At 34.7% G+C, this 14,433-nt stretch overlaps 1 protein-coding gene across 6 annotated transcripts in view; it reads right to left on the bottom strand.

Moving 5' to 3' along the window:
• ZZZ3 (zinc finger ZZ-type containing 3) overlaps positions 1-14,433 on the bottom strand; it is a 55,850-nt gene that overhangs the window by 21,506 nt on the left and 19,911 nt on the right. For 5 of the 6 annotated variants that reach the window (XM_021405486.1, XM_021405489.1, XM_021405490.1 and 2 more), the window contains exons 2-3: positions 10,801-10,955; positions 7,703-9,261 (exon numbers count right to left, since the gene is read on the bottom strand). In XM_021405486.1, coding sequence (XP_021261161.1) covers positions 7,703-9,210 — 1,508 coding nt within the window. In that variant the 5' untranslated portion in view covers positions 9,211-9,261; positions 10,801-10,955. Of the gene's footprint in view, positions 1-7,702; positions 9,262-10,800; positions 10,956-11,521; positions 11,648-14,433 lie in introns of those variants that run through there. The other variant, XM_021405487.1, reaches the window with a different exon arrangement.

Genomic DNA, 14,433 nt, shown 5'->3' with positions numbered 1-14,433 from the left:
CTACAACTTGATCTCTTTATATGTATCATAATTTATTGTACTTTCCCCATCCATAAATAATATTCCTACTTCAAACCACCTGAAAGACTTCTAAGATAACTAAGAAATTAAACCATATCTCCGTTTTATATATGAAACAACAAAGCTTACACAAAGGAGGTTCTCCATGTTCTCCATGCTTACCCTGCTGGTTACAGAATAAAAATTGCATTTTCTTAATGCCAGGTTGAAGTTGCAATAAGCACTCATTTAAAACAGTATATAGTCAAGAAGAAAAATAATTCTTTTTGAAGGAAGACTTAAAAAAAACCAAACAAACAACACAATACAACCACCATCACTAAACCAAAAAACCCTAATGCAGTATTTTACCTGGATGCTAAAGGGACATAATTCCACCCTTATTTCAAAGGCGGCCCAAGGAAATAGTTACACGTTCCTTCTAACTTCCTGGCTTCCTATTTTAAGCATCTGAACAATATTTTGCTGGTTCTGAACCTGTGATGTCCCTTTCTTTCTTAAGCCTTTATCTTTGGCTCAAAAACAGAACACCCACATCCATGTATTTCTGTAGGCTTCATTCTCGTCAAGAGCTGTCCACCACCCTCAACAGTGCTTAGTATTAGCCGTACCAAACCATCCTCAGCAAATAACTGCACTTCCAGCTAGTTTTCAAACTTTTTAGTAGCACCTAGATCTCTGTGCCTCTGAACAAATGCGTAACTTATTGCAGTTTTGTCAGCATGAAAGGTTAAAATATCATCCATTAGCCCTCTCCAAGTTAACGCATTAATATTGCCTGCTGATCTTCCTTTAACAGCACTTCATAAAGTATTTGTCTGTGAGACCATCATGAGAATGGGGAAGATGCTGTAGGTCCCTGTTGTTCCCCTGTTTTAAAGTCTTGGAGTGACACACAGAAACTGCAGTAAAATTGTTCTTCTCACAAGAGGCACAGAAAGGAATACCAACAGCACCTCCTCAACTTTTACTCTTCCTTACATATCTTTAATGAGAACAGTTTCAATTCCCTCAGTGAGAGAAAATACCACTTTGATTTCTTCATTATCTTCCCTTGGATACTCTTAAAAGATATTGGGGAAAGCAGCCAAGGGGCTTTCTTACGAAGACAGAATATCAGCATCCCATGTTACCACAAGACTTACCTAGCTGAGCTGAAACACTATCTCATTAAAAGAAAATCTGAGAAAGCTGACAGTACTGATTACTGAACTCATTCGAGTCATTCTGTGTTAACCCATGCAGGTTTTCACTACAATACAACAAAGAAAACTCCCATTTTTATGTATGTTCTTGCTGTAGGAACAAAATGTACATTTTTGGGTAAAGGAGGAAAGAGAAGGATGGAATAAGTAAAACGTACTTTTTATTAACATCTACTATGAAAATAAATCATGGACAAACACAGCTTGTGCTTGGCTTAACAAAACTTATAAATGTCACCATACATACTTCTGCTTTTGTCAAAAGTGTCACTTGCGTATAGCAAAAACATGGCCAGAACTTTACTCCGCATGCAGTTGTGCTGAGTTTATAAATTAATACCTCACTTTTTTTTTTCTTTTCCCAATCAAGATTTGATTTGCTATGAAGATCCCCCAGAAATTTTAAATGTTTTTAATGACCAGGTGGGAAAATGAATTTCTACCATTGTTCTGTATTAAAATTGTAAGTTGGTGGGCATTTTGTTTTTAATTTGTGCATTTTTTCCCCATGATTTCTGAAGCACGGTGATGAAAGAAGTTTGAAAGATTTTAAATGAGTTCCTGAATGTTCTCTATTATCTGGCAGTTTGGGAAGTGGGAGAGATCATAACTACTGTCTCCACTAAGGGAAAGGCAAGCAAATGCAGAAATTCTACTCTGCACCACAAAGCTCGTGCTCTCTTTCAGGTCAGAAAGTGACAGCAGAGGACTCTTGGAAATAAGAGTGTAGAAAAAAAAAAAAAAAAGGAGAAAAGGAGGAACCAGGCAAATCAGAATGGAAGAGAATTTAAGGAGCAAAGGACACTGTTTTCCACAGGATGCATTATGTAAATGAGGAATGCTCTGTGGTTGATAGTGCTGTTCACTAGGACAGCACTGTGGCTGACAGCAAGATAAACATATTCCAAGACAGAAAAATGAATTTGACAAATGTGTTTGACATTTAATAGCTCCTAGAATAAACATATTACTACTGAGAAAAAAGCAGATGCAGCACACGCCCAAGGCATTACCTCTTGAAAATTAGAAGCTCTATTATTTAGTGTTTATTGCATAGTTTATATAATTATAAAACATGTTCTATGATTATGAAAATACTCTCACAAAACCTTTCTTTGGTCTTACAATTCTGTATCATTTACTACTTTTCCAATGATAAGTATATAGTACATTATAAAAAATAATAATGATGCTAGCAGTAAAAATTTTTAAAAAATAATAAAAAATTCAAAATCCTAAACACATTACACTGGTGTAAAATATAATCAAGACTTAATTAATATATCTGGTGGTATGCCCATTACAGTAGCACAACATGATTTAGTAATGCAATTATCTGCACTACCACTCTGCAATTGATCAGAAACTCGTACTACGAGTTTCTAATTGATTTCTCTTATTTTTCTGCTTTGCAGATAAACTAGTTGCAGCATTCAAGATCTACATGAAATGAGATTTTTACTTAAAGCCAGTGTTTTGGTACTTACTGAGAATATGGATCTATCTATCAAAGAATAGAACGTGCTCCACAAGAAAGAAAATCTATGCTTAAATTTTGCAGTACATAGTTTTAGAAAAATATTAAGAAAAATAGTTTGAAGAAAAATACATAACAAAATGCCATATTACTATACTGTGGAGTAGCCTAAGCATGAATCAAAACACATTCCAATCTAATACATATGGAACATATGCCTTTTTTTTTTTAATTAACAGTTAACTTCTATTGTTCTCCAACACAAAAATTTATACTTTATCAATGCCAAAAAATATTTTTCTACAAAGAGATCAGCAGAGATTACATATTTACAAAATAAATGCTTTCTTCTAATATTCTCCACCTCAGTAAGGAATGAAACTACCACTGAAAAGTTCATTTTTCATTTGCACCAATTTGTTGTATTCCTGAAGATACTGAAAATCTACCAACCAGTCTCCTCACAATAAAACTGCATGTATGCTGCAGAGAAAAATGAGACAAAAGTGTCCTGAAAAATAATACAGAAGGGTAATTTATTATACAGTACTAGCTACTACTGCATACCCTCACTACAAAGGAATGTTACCCTATCTCATCCGCACATTGAGATTAATCCATGCTACATGATAAATTTCATCTACTCTAACATATATATCTGAACATATCTGAAAACATGGAGATAAATACTGTTGTAATGCATTTCTTCTTAACTAATATTTAAATATAGATACGGAGCTTTTATCATAAAACATATTCCATGAAAAGTAAGTTGATTTTTAATACTCATCCAGTTAAAGAAAAAATAAAAGGTGGTGCATGGAACATTACTGAAAAATACTGCTGAACAATTACATTAGAGTTGCACTTCAAGAGGAACTGGTAATAACAAATAACTAGCATGCCAAGATGCACCAGACTGCGTTCTAGCAAGTGCAATGAGATGAAATTCTGTAGAGAACTTCTAAAATCTGATTTATTAGGTTGAAACATTTGTCACTAGCTAAATAAAATATAGAACTTGTACCACAGGAAAAGATGTGAGAGATGCTGCTTTTGTTTGTCACATTCATATAATACTGAAATTTAAACACATCCAAAGAAATCAACACTGTTTTTATGAATAGTCAATTAAATATTAGATCTTATATATATAAATATTATATATATTAGATAATTATTAGATCTTATATATATAAATATTAGAATATCCAACATATTCCTCTCTGTCTTTCCATGGTTTCTGCAACAATAAAATCTACAGTAAGAATTCATAAGATGGGGTTTTAAGAGATGTATTAAACTAATTCATTCTAATCCGTCTGTCTTCAGATTAAATGCCGTTACAACTACTATGATTTTAAATACTACAAAGTAATAAAAATAAAGATATGAGAATATTTATTTACCAAATAAACACAATGTACTAGGCTCTTGCAACTCAATGCTTGCAGGCAAGTGTTCACACACAATTCTTGTATTATGTCTGTATCTACAGGCCTAAGCACTCCCCTCCCTGTAAAGCTAACCACCAATTACACGATCTTAGAAACACATTGTACAATGCCTTATATGTACATGGAAACTCAATTCCTCAATCACATTTTCACCGCAAGTCTTCAGTAGCTCCAGATAAAAGTGTTGAGCAGAATTTTTTCCCTTCATACAACCCTAACACCTGCCAAACAATACAAACCTCCAAAAACAGTACATAGACAGGAAAAAAAGAACATTAAATTAAACACAGGACAAAGGGGAAAATATACTGAGAAGTTATTGCAAAGATAGAAAGTTAAAGTAAGCTTATGCACTATAAGAATTAAAATGTAAAAAGAGGAAAGATATTAGATGCTATTGATAAAAGACATAAGCAAAACACTAAGCGCAACACATAAAATTCAGCAATATAAAATTAAATCAAAATTTCTGGTTTTATGAAAATATCTCAAGAGAAAACACAAACACTTCTGAGCTAGAAAATATAAGCAAACTACTCAAACATTCAAAGCATTACAACAATACACAAAAATTCAAACTGGGCATGTAATAACAGGAAAATTAACATTAACAGTACTTTACAATTATGCAAGCCTCCAGATCAGCCTGCTACTGTTGATATGAATGTCTAACAATGCAATCAAATTTCTGTTCAGATGTCTTGGATTCATCTTTGTAGGATGGTTATATCCTTTTTTTAGAGGGCTGTGGAGCACCCACCATTTCGACCTTCTCTCAGAATAATAATATTCCATACTTTGCTTTCTGTGATTATTTTTCCTAATGTATCATCAGTTTCCTCAAAATATTAATGTATGAATGTTGCTTAAAGACGACAACACTAAAAAAAAAAATAGATACTCATACAAAAGCATCACAGTATGCTTGTACTTGTTTTCCATATGGCAAGCCATATCACTTTTGCTCTATTCATGTTTTATCAACGTTGCAACAATTCCTCGGAGAGTGAAAATCAGCTGTATGAATGTGAGCATTATCAAGTTATGTAACAAAATCAGAAATAATTTAAGTTTATAGACATAAATTGATTCCTCAGTATGGAGTAATAGAGCCTTTCTTTTCCCCCTGTATGGAGAATGTAAAATACAACATTACTGTCTTTCTGGCAAAATGTAGCTCCTGATCCTAGTCAAAATGTTCATCTCTCTCCAAATTTGCTTTCAAAAGAGAACAGAAAGAGCCAGCATATACTTTGCTAAGCTAAAAATATCAAAGGCAAAATGAACAGCCTTTACCTGATAGCACGGGAACACTGGTATTTCTCTTGTGTCTGACTAATCAGAGAAAATATTTCTGCTAACACTTTTTAATTTAACATTTTCAAAAATAAGCATCAAGTGAGACTGAACAGGTGTAATCCAACACACCACTCAAAAATTATAATACATGAATGAAGAGTAGCCTGTAGTGAACACTGCTATTTCTAAACCTGTAAAAGAATGTTTTGCACTGTATTTTATTAATTCTTGAACTATGAAGTTCCAGATAAAAGATAACTTATTTTGATAAGGCATTCAAAAATGCCAAATGTAGACTTAAGAACTTTAGAAGGATCATATTATCAAAAGAAACCATTTGAATACTAGACTTATTTACTTGCAAATATAACCTCTATTCCACATTCTGTCCATAATTTTCCAGCACTAAATTTCCAATTTTTTAAAGGAAAAAAACATCCAGTAAAGAAACACCACCTTCAAAAGCATGCTTCCCTTTTGAAAAGTAAAAAAATGGAGGGTTTTGATCCAGAAAAGACTTCCATATTTCACTTTTTTCAGCAAAAATCAATAAAATATAACACGAAAACCATAGCACTTTCTTTTGAAAATAGGCATTCAGAGAGCAAGTTAGTAGCAAGGGCAAGCTGCAGGCAATCTAGAGAAACATCCAACTTCAAAAGGCCCCTGACCAGCTCTCACAAGCCATCCGCCAGTCTGAACAGCACGTAGTCAAGTTTTCAGAACAATTGTATACGTTCAAGAATTGACACTAAGGAGGGTTCCTGAATTTTTTCAAAAACACTTCAGATACTTGTTTTATTTAATAACAAAATAACAATCCCCCCACCTTTCTTTACAGCATTTACATCTAGTTGCAGATTTTCATTTAAGGAATTCATGTGTTTTGGATGTGTTTATTTTGGAAGAAGATAAAATTGATGCTACATGTAAAAGTCTGATGTAGTCTTCATCGTTCTTTTCCTAATATATACCAAATATGTGGATACAATATAACTTTTACTAACGCAACTAGAAAAGTCATCCTATACACAGATAGAAAAATTTCCAAAGAGAACAGTCCATTTTCTCATTTGCTATTTAGACAAGACTGATGTTTTCTCCATCTAACCGGAAAAGTGTCCATATACTTTGGACTGATGGCTGAAGCTGTAGATACTTCATAATTATTTTAACATGTTAGTTTGCCTCAATCACGCTGTAATCCACAGTTTTCTCTGATTAAAATAAAGCATTTGCATCCAAGATGGAGCAAAATTTCATAGTGAAAATAATGCAATCCTCCCAAAACAGTCAAACTTCTGCTGGACTAAACTACTGTCTTTGCTTAGTATCCCTTACTCATTATAATTGTGCTCTAACTATTTACAGAAACTAAAGCAGTGGCTTTAGCTCTTAATAGGGAGCAAACTGAAGTTTACCTGCTTTTGGCCTTTCAGTACTCACAACAGAAAGTGGAGCAAACATTGCAACTAAACAGCAAAACACAAAGAACTCAGAAGAGCAGTACAAAGACTGTTCAATAAAATCTGGACTGATCTACTATTTGAAGACAAATTTTTTCTATGTAAACTTTCTTCACTGAGAGAAGTATCCTTCTGTTTTAAGAATCATAGTTATCTTATATTTACAATTACCGTAATTCTACTTACAGACATCTACGTTAATGTAAAAACAAGTCAGTGCTTTTAATTAGAATGTATACAATTAGATTTAAATAAAGAAAAATTCAGGTATAACTTATTCTGGAGGAAGTTCTCGAACTGCTGCAGTTAGTAAATTTGTCTTCCTTAATATGATAATGGTCTTTCCCACGAGCATGAAAACAAGGCATCTAACCTTAAATTCTACAAAGAATTTCTACATTCGACAAATCTGCAAACTGTCTGTGCTCTCTATCAGAGGCACTGATACGTAACTGAACTCTTTAATTAGAAAGAGGGTTATTAATCCATGGGTTTTGCTCCCCGCTAGTTTTCTGAGAAAAGAAATAACAGATGTGTTTACAAAAACAATTTCTGTCCAAAGAACTCACATCATGAGAAATGTATAAACCACATTGCTGTACCATACTGCATATTAAATAGTTTAATTTTGTTTGAGGTAGAAGCAAGAAAGAAAAATGAAGACTGAAGAATATGAAAACTATAAAGCAGTTAAGTTATTGTGAAAGTACTTAAAATACTTATTATGTATTTTCGTAAGACAAAAGCAGAATTCATGGTTACCATCGTTACACATACTCTTTGTTGTGTTTCAATGCCACATGATCTGACTCAAAGTAATACACATCAGGCTCTTCCTCCTCATCCTCTGCAGTGTGGTTGTTGGCACTCTCTTTGGCAGATGGTACGTATCCAGCAACAAGCCTAGCCTCCGAAAGTGGCTTTCTTAGTCCGTCACTCCCATTATCTGTATTACAATTTCTCTCTTTTTCATTCTGTTTAATTTCTTCAGATTTTTTGGGAGATCCATTGATATTATTAATACCTACAGGTACATTCTTTTCAGTGAGACTAATATTATTTTCCTCAACCTGTCCATTTTCTCTACATGGAGAGTTATTTTTAGTAGGGCTACTTCTGGCAGGAGCAGCCCTTCGTGGTGAAGTTCTCAACGTGTATCTGTGTTCTTGAAGTTCTGAAATAGATGTCATTTGGGCTGAAACACAGTCCAGCACTGAAGAATGCGGTTCAGGTTCACCTGAGATTGATGTACTGTCACGATGAGTATTCGGGTTGTTATTGGTGTTTTCAGCACACTGTTCCTTAGAGGCACTGCTATCTCCTACTACGTCTACTTCCTCCTCAGAATCCCTCAGCAAAGATGACTGGATTTCAGAAAAGGACCCAGTAGCTGGCTCATCTGCCTGATTAGCATGCTCCTCAGGCAAACAGTCACTTATTATTTTGTGGTCCTCTAACTTTACCTGTTCTTGAGAGTTTGTGCAAGGCACATAATGGTCTACAACACGGTCCTCCTTGTTGCTATTAAGCAACAATGAAGAATGGGCAAATGAATTTCCATTTTCTGCTACTGTTTTGTCCTTGGATATACAGGAGCCAGCATTGTTTTGCTTAGCATTCCCATCAAACTGACAGTCGTCACAGTTTAGAGAATTTGAGTCTCTCTCACCAACTCCATTGACAGTCTGATAGCCTGTGATTTCTTCAACTATTGCAGAATTATTAAACCCCTCTGCACAGATATTCACCTTTTTAACTTCCCTTTTGTCACAATCATCCAATATAAGACATCGACAAGCTCTCTTAGTCCCAGGAGAGACTGCATCATTGTCCGACACTAAGCTTTTACGCTCCAAAGATTCCTTCTCTGTTTTAGTAGGCAAGTCTTCTTCTGAACTGTTGGGTGCCTCTGAACGTAGACAGCGTTTAATTCTTTTCAAAACTGGTGAAACAGGTTCTCCTTGTCTTTTCTCACAATTTTCCACAGTTTGTTTATCAACATTGTCTTTTTCTGAAGTAGAGAGTCCTCTCTTTCTAGGGCTCACCCATGACTCCCGAGCACTCTGTTGTTTCAAATCAGTAGTTCTTCCACCATTACTTCCCTTCTGAGTTTGCACAGAATCTGGCCTCTTCTTTGGTGACCTTGATCGTACTTGAGGATGGGGCGAAACTTCCTCTGGATGAGCAATACTACGATTTCTTAATGTTCGACCACAAAAGTTTTCATCCAAGCCATTTAAACCCACTGTTGATCTTGTAACACGAGTAGATCGAGAAGCAGCCATACTATGGCAAGTCCCTAAAGTATGTTCATCGTGATCCACTCATCAGGAAACCTTAAAAAAAAGAAAACAAAACAATGAAAACATTTACTAGAAACATCCACAGACAAAGCAATTCTGAAGAATATATTATCACTTCTATCTAATGTCAATATGAACATGGCTATGCAATGTATTCATACCACTTCTATGTCAAGAAATTAAACCTGTAAAAATATAGTTACACTCATTAACGTTGGAATCAGAATCATAAAATCAATCATTGGTTGGCAAGGACTTTGAGAAGCAACGTAGTCTAACCTCCTGCTCAAATAAAATTCAATTGAGGTTACATAAGACTACATCCAGTTGGGTTATGAAAACCACTCAGTACAGATATTCCAAAGCTTCTCAGGGTAACTTGTTCCAGTGTTTAATTGTCCTTACAAAGAAAATATTTTTTCCTCACATATAGGTCAGGCCTCCTCTATTTCAATTTTTGATCACTGTCTCCAATTTTTGCACCATTTACATCAATAAAAAGCCTAGCTATACTGTCAGTAATTTCCTCTGGCATACTAGAATGCTATCTACCAAGCCCTCTCCATTTTTAAACTTTTCATGCAATTGGTTGGATGAATCATTACCTACATTGGATTTAAGTAAATTCAGACTCAGTGCTAAATTTAAAACAACCACTTTGAGAGTGTGTGTATTTAAGATTTCAGGGTGCAAAGTGGGAGTACTCAATTCGCCCAAACTCAAAATAAGATTTTTCATAAGCATCAGTTTAGTCTTATACCTCTTCATTTCATCTTTAAAAAGTCAACACGTCAAACAGCACTTCACCACAAATCTGTCATAATATACATGATCACGAGCAGATTCACATTTGTGCACAATGGTATAGCCTCCCTTCTCCATCTAGTCAAATTCCAGATTTCAGAAACCTGCTCAACTGTCACATGATGTGAAAACTTAAAGTACGGAACCATACCTTTCTCATGTTTTTTAGGAAGGCTTAAAATGACAAATGGAGGAAAATTGTTTCATGAAGTTATTTTCATCGTCAGCTACAAGAGGCATAAGAGTACAAATTCTCAAAATTCTACTACTTAGTGTCATGTTGTCCTACAGCAGAAAAGAGAGAATGGGACAAGAACGGTACGCCTCTTAAGCAATTAAATTTGACACTTAACTAACAGCGTTGTCTGCTTTGGTGTTCTTATTGTCTCTACAATGGTGATTCATACTTATTCTCTGCATGCATAAACCTGTCCTTATACACTCCCTTTTCACATACAAGCTCAACGCTTTCTAGAGTGCATTCTCATCTGGGGATGAACACAAACATGAAAAAGAAGGTCATTTAGATACTCCACCTATATTGCTCTAATTAAGACTAGTACACTCGAGGATTAGTAACTGAAGTTTGAAATGGATACCAATATAGTACACTAAACAAAATTCCCATGTACATTTTGGCAAGTACTTACTGCCAAACTTGTCAGAAATTAGAAATAATATACAAGACAAAAATAGTAACTGTTTTGCTGTTATTACTTTCTAAAGAAATAAAACAGAACAATCTGTTACTTACTACAAAAATCTTACCATTGCAAAACTAGAAGAAATATAAACCTCTGACGTTTCATATAGCAGTCTCACTGCGCCACCCCAAAAATATCACGCACAATTGCTGACATCCATGATGTTATCCAAATGCCTTTTTACTAGTTTACGCCATCACATCAGCAAGATTTTGAAAACTGTTGAGAAAAAGACAAAGGACAGCAATAAAATATGTAGATTACTTCATTAAAATTAAGAAAAAGATGTCACAGTATTTAATAGAGTAAGACCTTTTTTTTTTTTTTTAAAGAAGCGATTACCAGTTTTAAGAGTGTCCCACATACAGAACAGTATGTTATAAAATAATTAAGAAAGTGAAATGCTAATTCAAGTTTCAAATGTAAAATATCTTCCTTGGATTAAGTGATTCAGTATAGCTCACTGAAGATGTGCAAGAAAATGAATTCACAACAGAGCCCTGCATTAGCGCATTCAAACCTCAAAACGTACTTGGACACAGGCAAGCAAGTAGTAAAAAAATACAGTTTACTATAATGAATTCTGAAATATATTAGCAAATACAACTAGACATGCAGTGAAAAATAATTATTTCTGCTTTTCAACTTTTATCAGCTGAGTAGAAAATCAAAATCTACAAAGACTACAAGTCCCAGAATTACCCTTAATCAACACAATACGAGCGATTTCTCACAGTTCATACTAAACTTATTTTTCTCACAAGGAAAATACCACCATATGCTACCTTCTTAATAGCGGAAGTGAGCCAATCCTGACACTGGAAGACAGAAGTAAATCCACAGATCCAAACGATACATTGTGCTTCAAGTTCTCTCTAGATTTGGGCACCAGTACCAACACCCAACAACTACTAATGGGGAAAAAAATTAGGAATCACATTTAAGAAAATCTAGTACTATGGAAATGCTATAACTCCCTATAGAACAGAGATTACTCAATTTTTTATTTGTATTCTATTGAGCTCATAAAAGTAAACTTATTTTCATACTGACAATGCAGAAACTTCACGGTGCAAACTGCAAGCTGACAAGTTGCTCCACATTTTTCTTTCTCCACCGTTATTATATATTTGGATTATAAATGTACAAAGCCTTGTGAAATGGTTTTGTTTACTTCGAGCCTAATTATGATTTCTATCGGTTAGATGAGAAAATTAATTCTCTGTTATGTTGACAGTTCAAAACATAAATTCATCTACGGAATTGCAGAAAAGGTTAATTGTATCTAGTCACAGCAAAATTCAATAATGAAAGATACTTCTACAGTGATGTTACGCAAAGTACCACCAATTCTTTTATATCAATAACTAAATCAAATGAGATTTCAATTATTCAGTTCAACTTCTGACTGACAAACAGTAGGGAACTGTCAAAATAAATGACGAATGGAGAACAAGAAGGTAAGGAAAAACATTTAAAAACACGAGAGGCAAATTACTGAAAGGAATGAGCAAAAAGGAACAGTTGCCACCTAACCATAACCATAGCAGGAACACATCCAGAACAGTAAGAGATAAACTCCATCAGGAGCTCCATTATACAGTGACTTCAGACTGCGTTTTTTGCCTCTTCTTTGTCAAGTTTCTTCTGTTCTTGATATTCTGTTATGTTCTCAGTTACTTAAACAGATATAGCTGTCTTTCCTATAGATGCCCTTAAGTGACAGGAAAGACACCTAAGCACCAAAAGTGCAGACAGATTTTGACAGACTTCTGCAAAAACCAAATGTCATGCTCCAACAAAAATCCCATAGCTCACTAAGTTTGGTAAAATACAAAATACAGGAGAAGCACGAGACAACATACAACTGTTGAGTCAAACAGAAGAAGGGCTAATCTCAAAAATCTCTCTAATTACTTTACCAGTCCATAAATAAAGAACATTTGTGTAAGTTGTTTCAGGAATGGCTGAACAGCTATGTCAGGCTTTCCACAGATTTGTATACTTTTTATCCCCACCAATTTACTTTGCTCTAAAACAATCCTATTTTACTCACTACAGGAAGGAAACCATCTCTGCTGTGCCTCATTGCCTTGGGGAGGGCAAGAGGATTTTTCAAACAGCAAAAAGAACATAAATATCACATGAGGAGAAACTGAGGTGGGGAACAAAAAAGTGTTTACTCAGTTGGAATTTTTTACTTTTTTAAAATCTGCAGGGAGTGGCGGGAAGTTAAATTTTAAACAGGCAAGATACACTGAAATGACTGCACCTTAATTAAAAACTAGAAAACAAAATTAGCAAGAACTTATTAAGTGAGCTTTTTCATTTGGAGAAAAAAAATGTCTTGAAAATAAATTATTTATATTTCACAAACAGAATAACTTTTTTTCACCTTGAACAGCTACCTCTTCTGTGGAATCATAATCGTTTTCGGACACCACTCTCGGAAAAATGTGTCGAAAGGGAAACTTAATATGATTTTAGGTTCAAGCTTTTCTTCAGAGAGTGAAATCGACCTTTAAGAAAGGGAATACTGCAATGAAGACTCAAACTCTAAAGACAGAGAATCAGCTAAGAAGCAACATGGTCTGGTATGTGCAAAGCCCACTAAAACGAAGGAGTGAGAAACCACAGATGAACGCAGAATATCATGCAGATGGAGACAAGGCTTTAAAGTAAGAAAAAGACTGAATCTGTCCCTCACTGAGAAGGATGGGCAAGAAGTCAGACAACAAGAGCTGCTACTGAAACCTTAGAAAGAATGGTCATATGTTAATCGGTGTGGCCCTTGGACACAGTGAGACTCTAATTTGCTTACAGAAATTAATATATTTTATGTACAATAAACAATTTGGTAAGAACACAGAATGGCATTTCAGGATATGTTTTAATATTTGAGAACCTTTGAAGTGTTACATAGATTTACATGGACTCCACTGATACACATTCTAGTTAGATTATTATTTAAATTAACCAGAAGCCTATTTAGCAAAGGTGCAAGCTGTGTGTATGAAAACCTCCAGCAACAGAGGACACAAATTTACACATAGATGGATACAAGCAGTTGAGGAAAGCAGACCAAAGAAGCTCCTTCCTAAATATGTAGAATAAACCATTTCCTAACTGGGTTACACCAGTACTTGGCATCTGGGATCCTAGTACAATTGTTCAAAGGAATCCCAATAACTAAGAAACACATGCGTAGTTAGAGAAGTATTTTCAACATAGCCCTAAGCAAGAAAAGCAATATTAATGAAAAAAGGGCAATATAAGAACACATGGGCTACATCAGCAAACATGCCCAAAAAGGAGCAAAGCAACATAAGCTTCTACTACTATTGTGTGGTGGTGCTTTATATTTGGATACATGAACATTACAAACAATATCTTAAAAAGCAGAAAACTAAACAACTCATGCCTGGTTGGTAGAGCAAAAAAAAAGTTGCAACAGTTGCACAACCATAATACTGCATGGTGATAAAGATCAAAACATTTTCAAGTGCTTGGATATTACAACTGCAGATACCTGCTAGCAGTGGGGCTCTCATGTCCCACACTGCAGTAAGTTCCAAAATGACTTCAGAAACAAAATCCATTATTTGTTTAGGTACCATTTACAAGAAGAAATGTGATATTTCCATAATCACCCTCCCCTGTTTCAGTTTCTTTCTGCTCCAGATTTGTGGAATCTTGC

This window comes from Numida meleagris, chromosome 7 (assembly GCF_002078875.1).
Source record: "Numida meleagris isolate 19003 breed g44 Domestic line chromosome 7, NumMel1.0, whole genome shotgun sequence".
Taxonomy (NCBI): domain Eukaryota; kingdom Metazoa; phylum Chordata; class Aves; order Galliformes; family Numididae; genus Numida; species Numida meleagris.
This window is presented reverse-complemented; position numbering and strand designations above follow the sequence as displayed.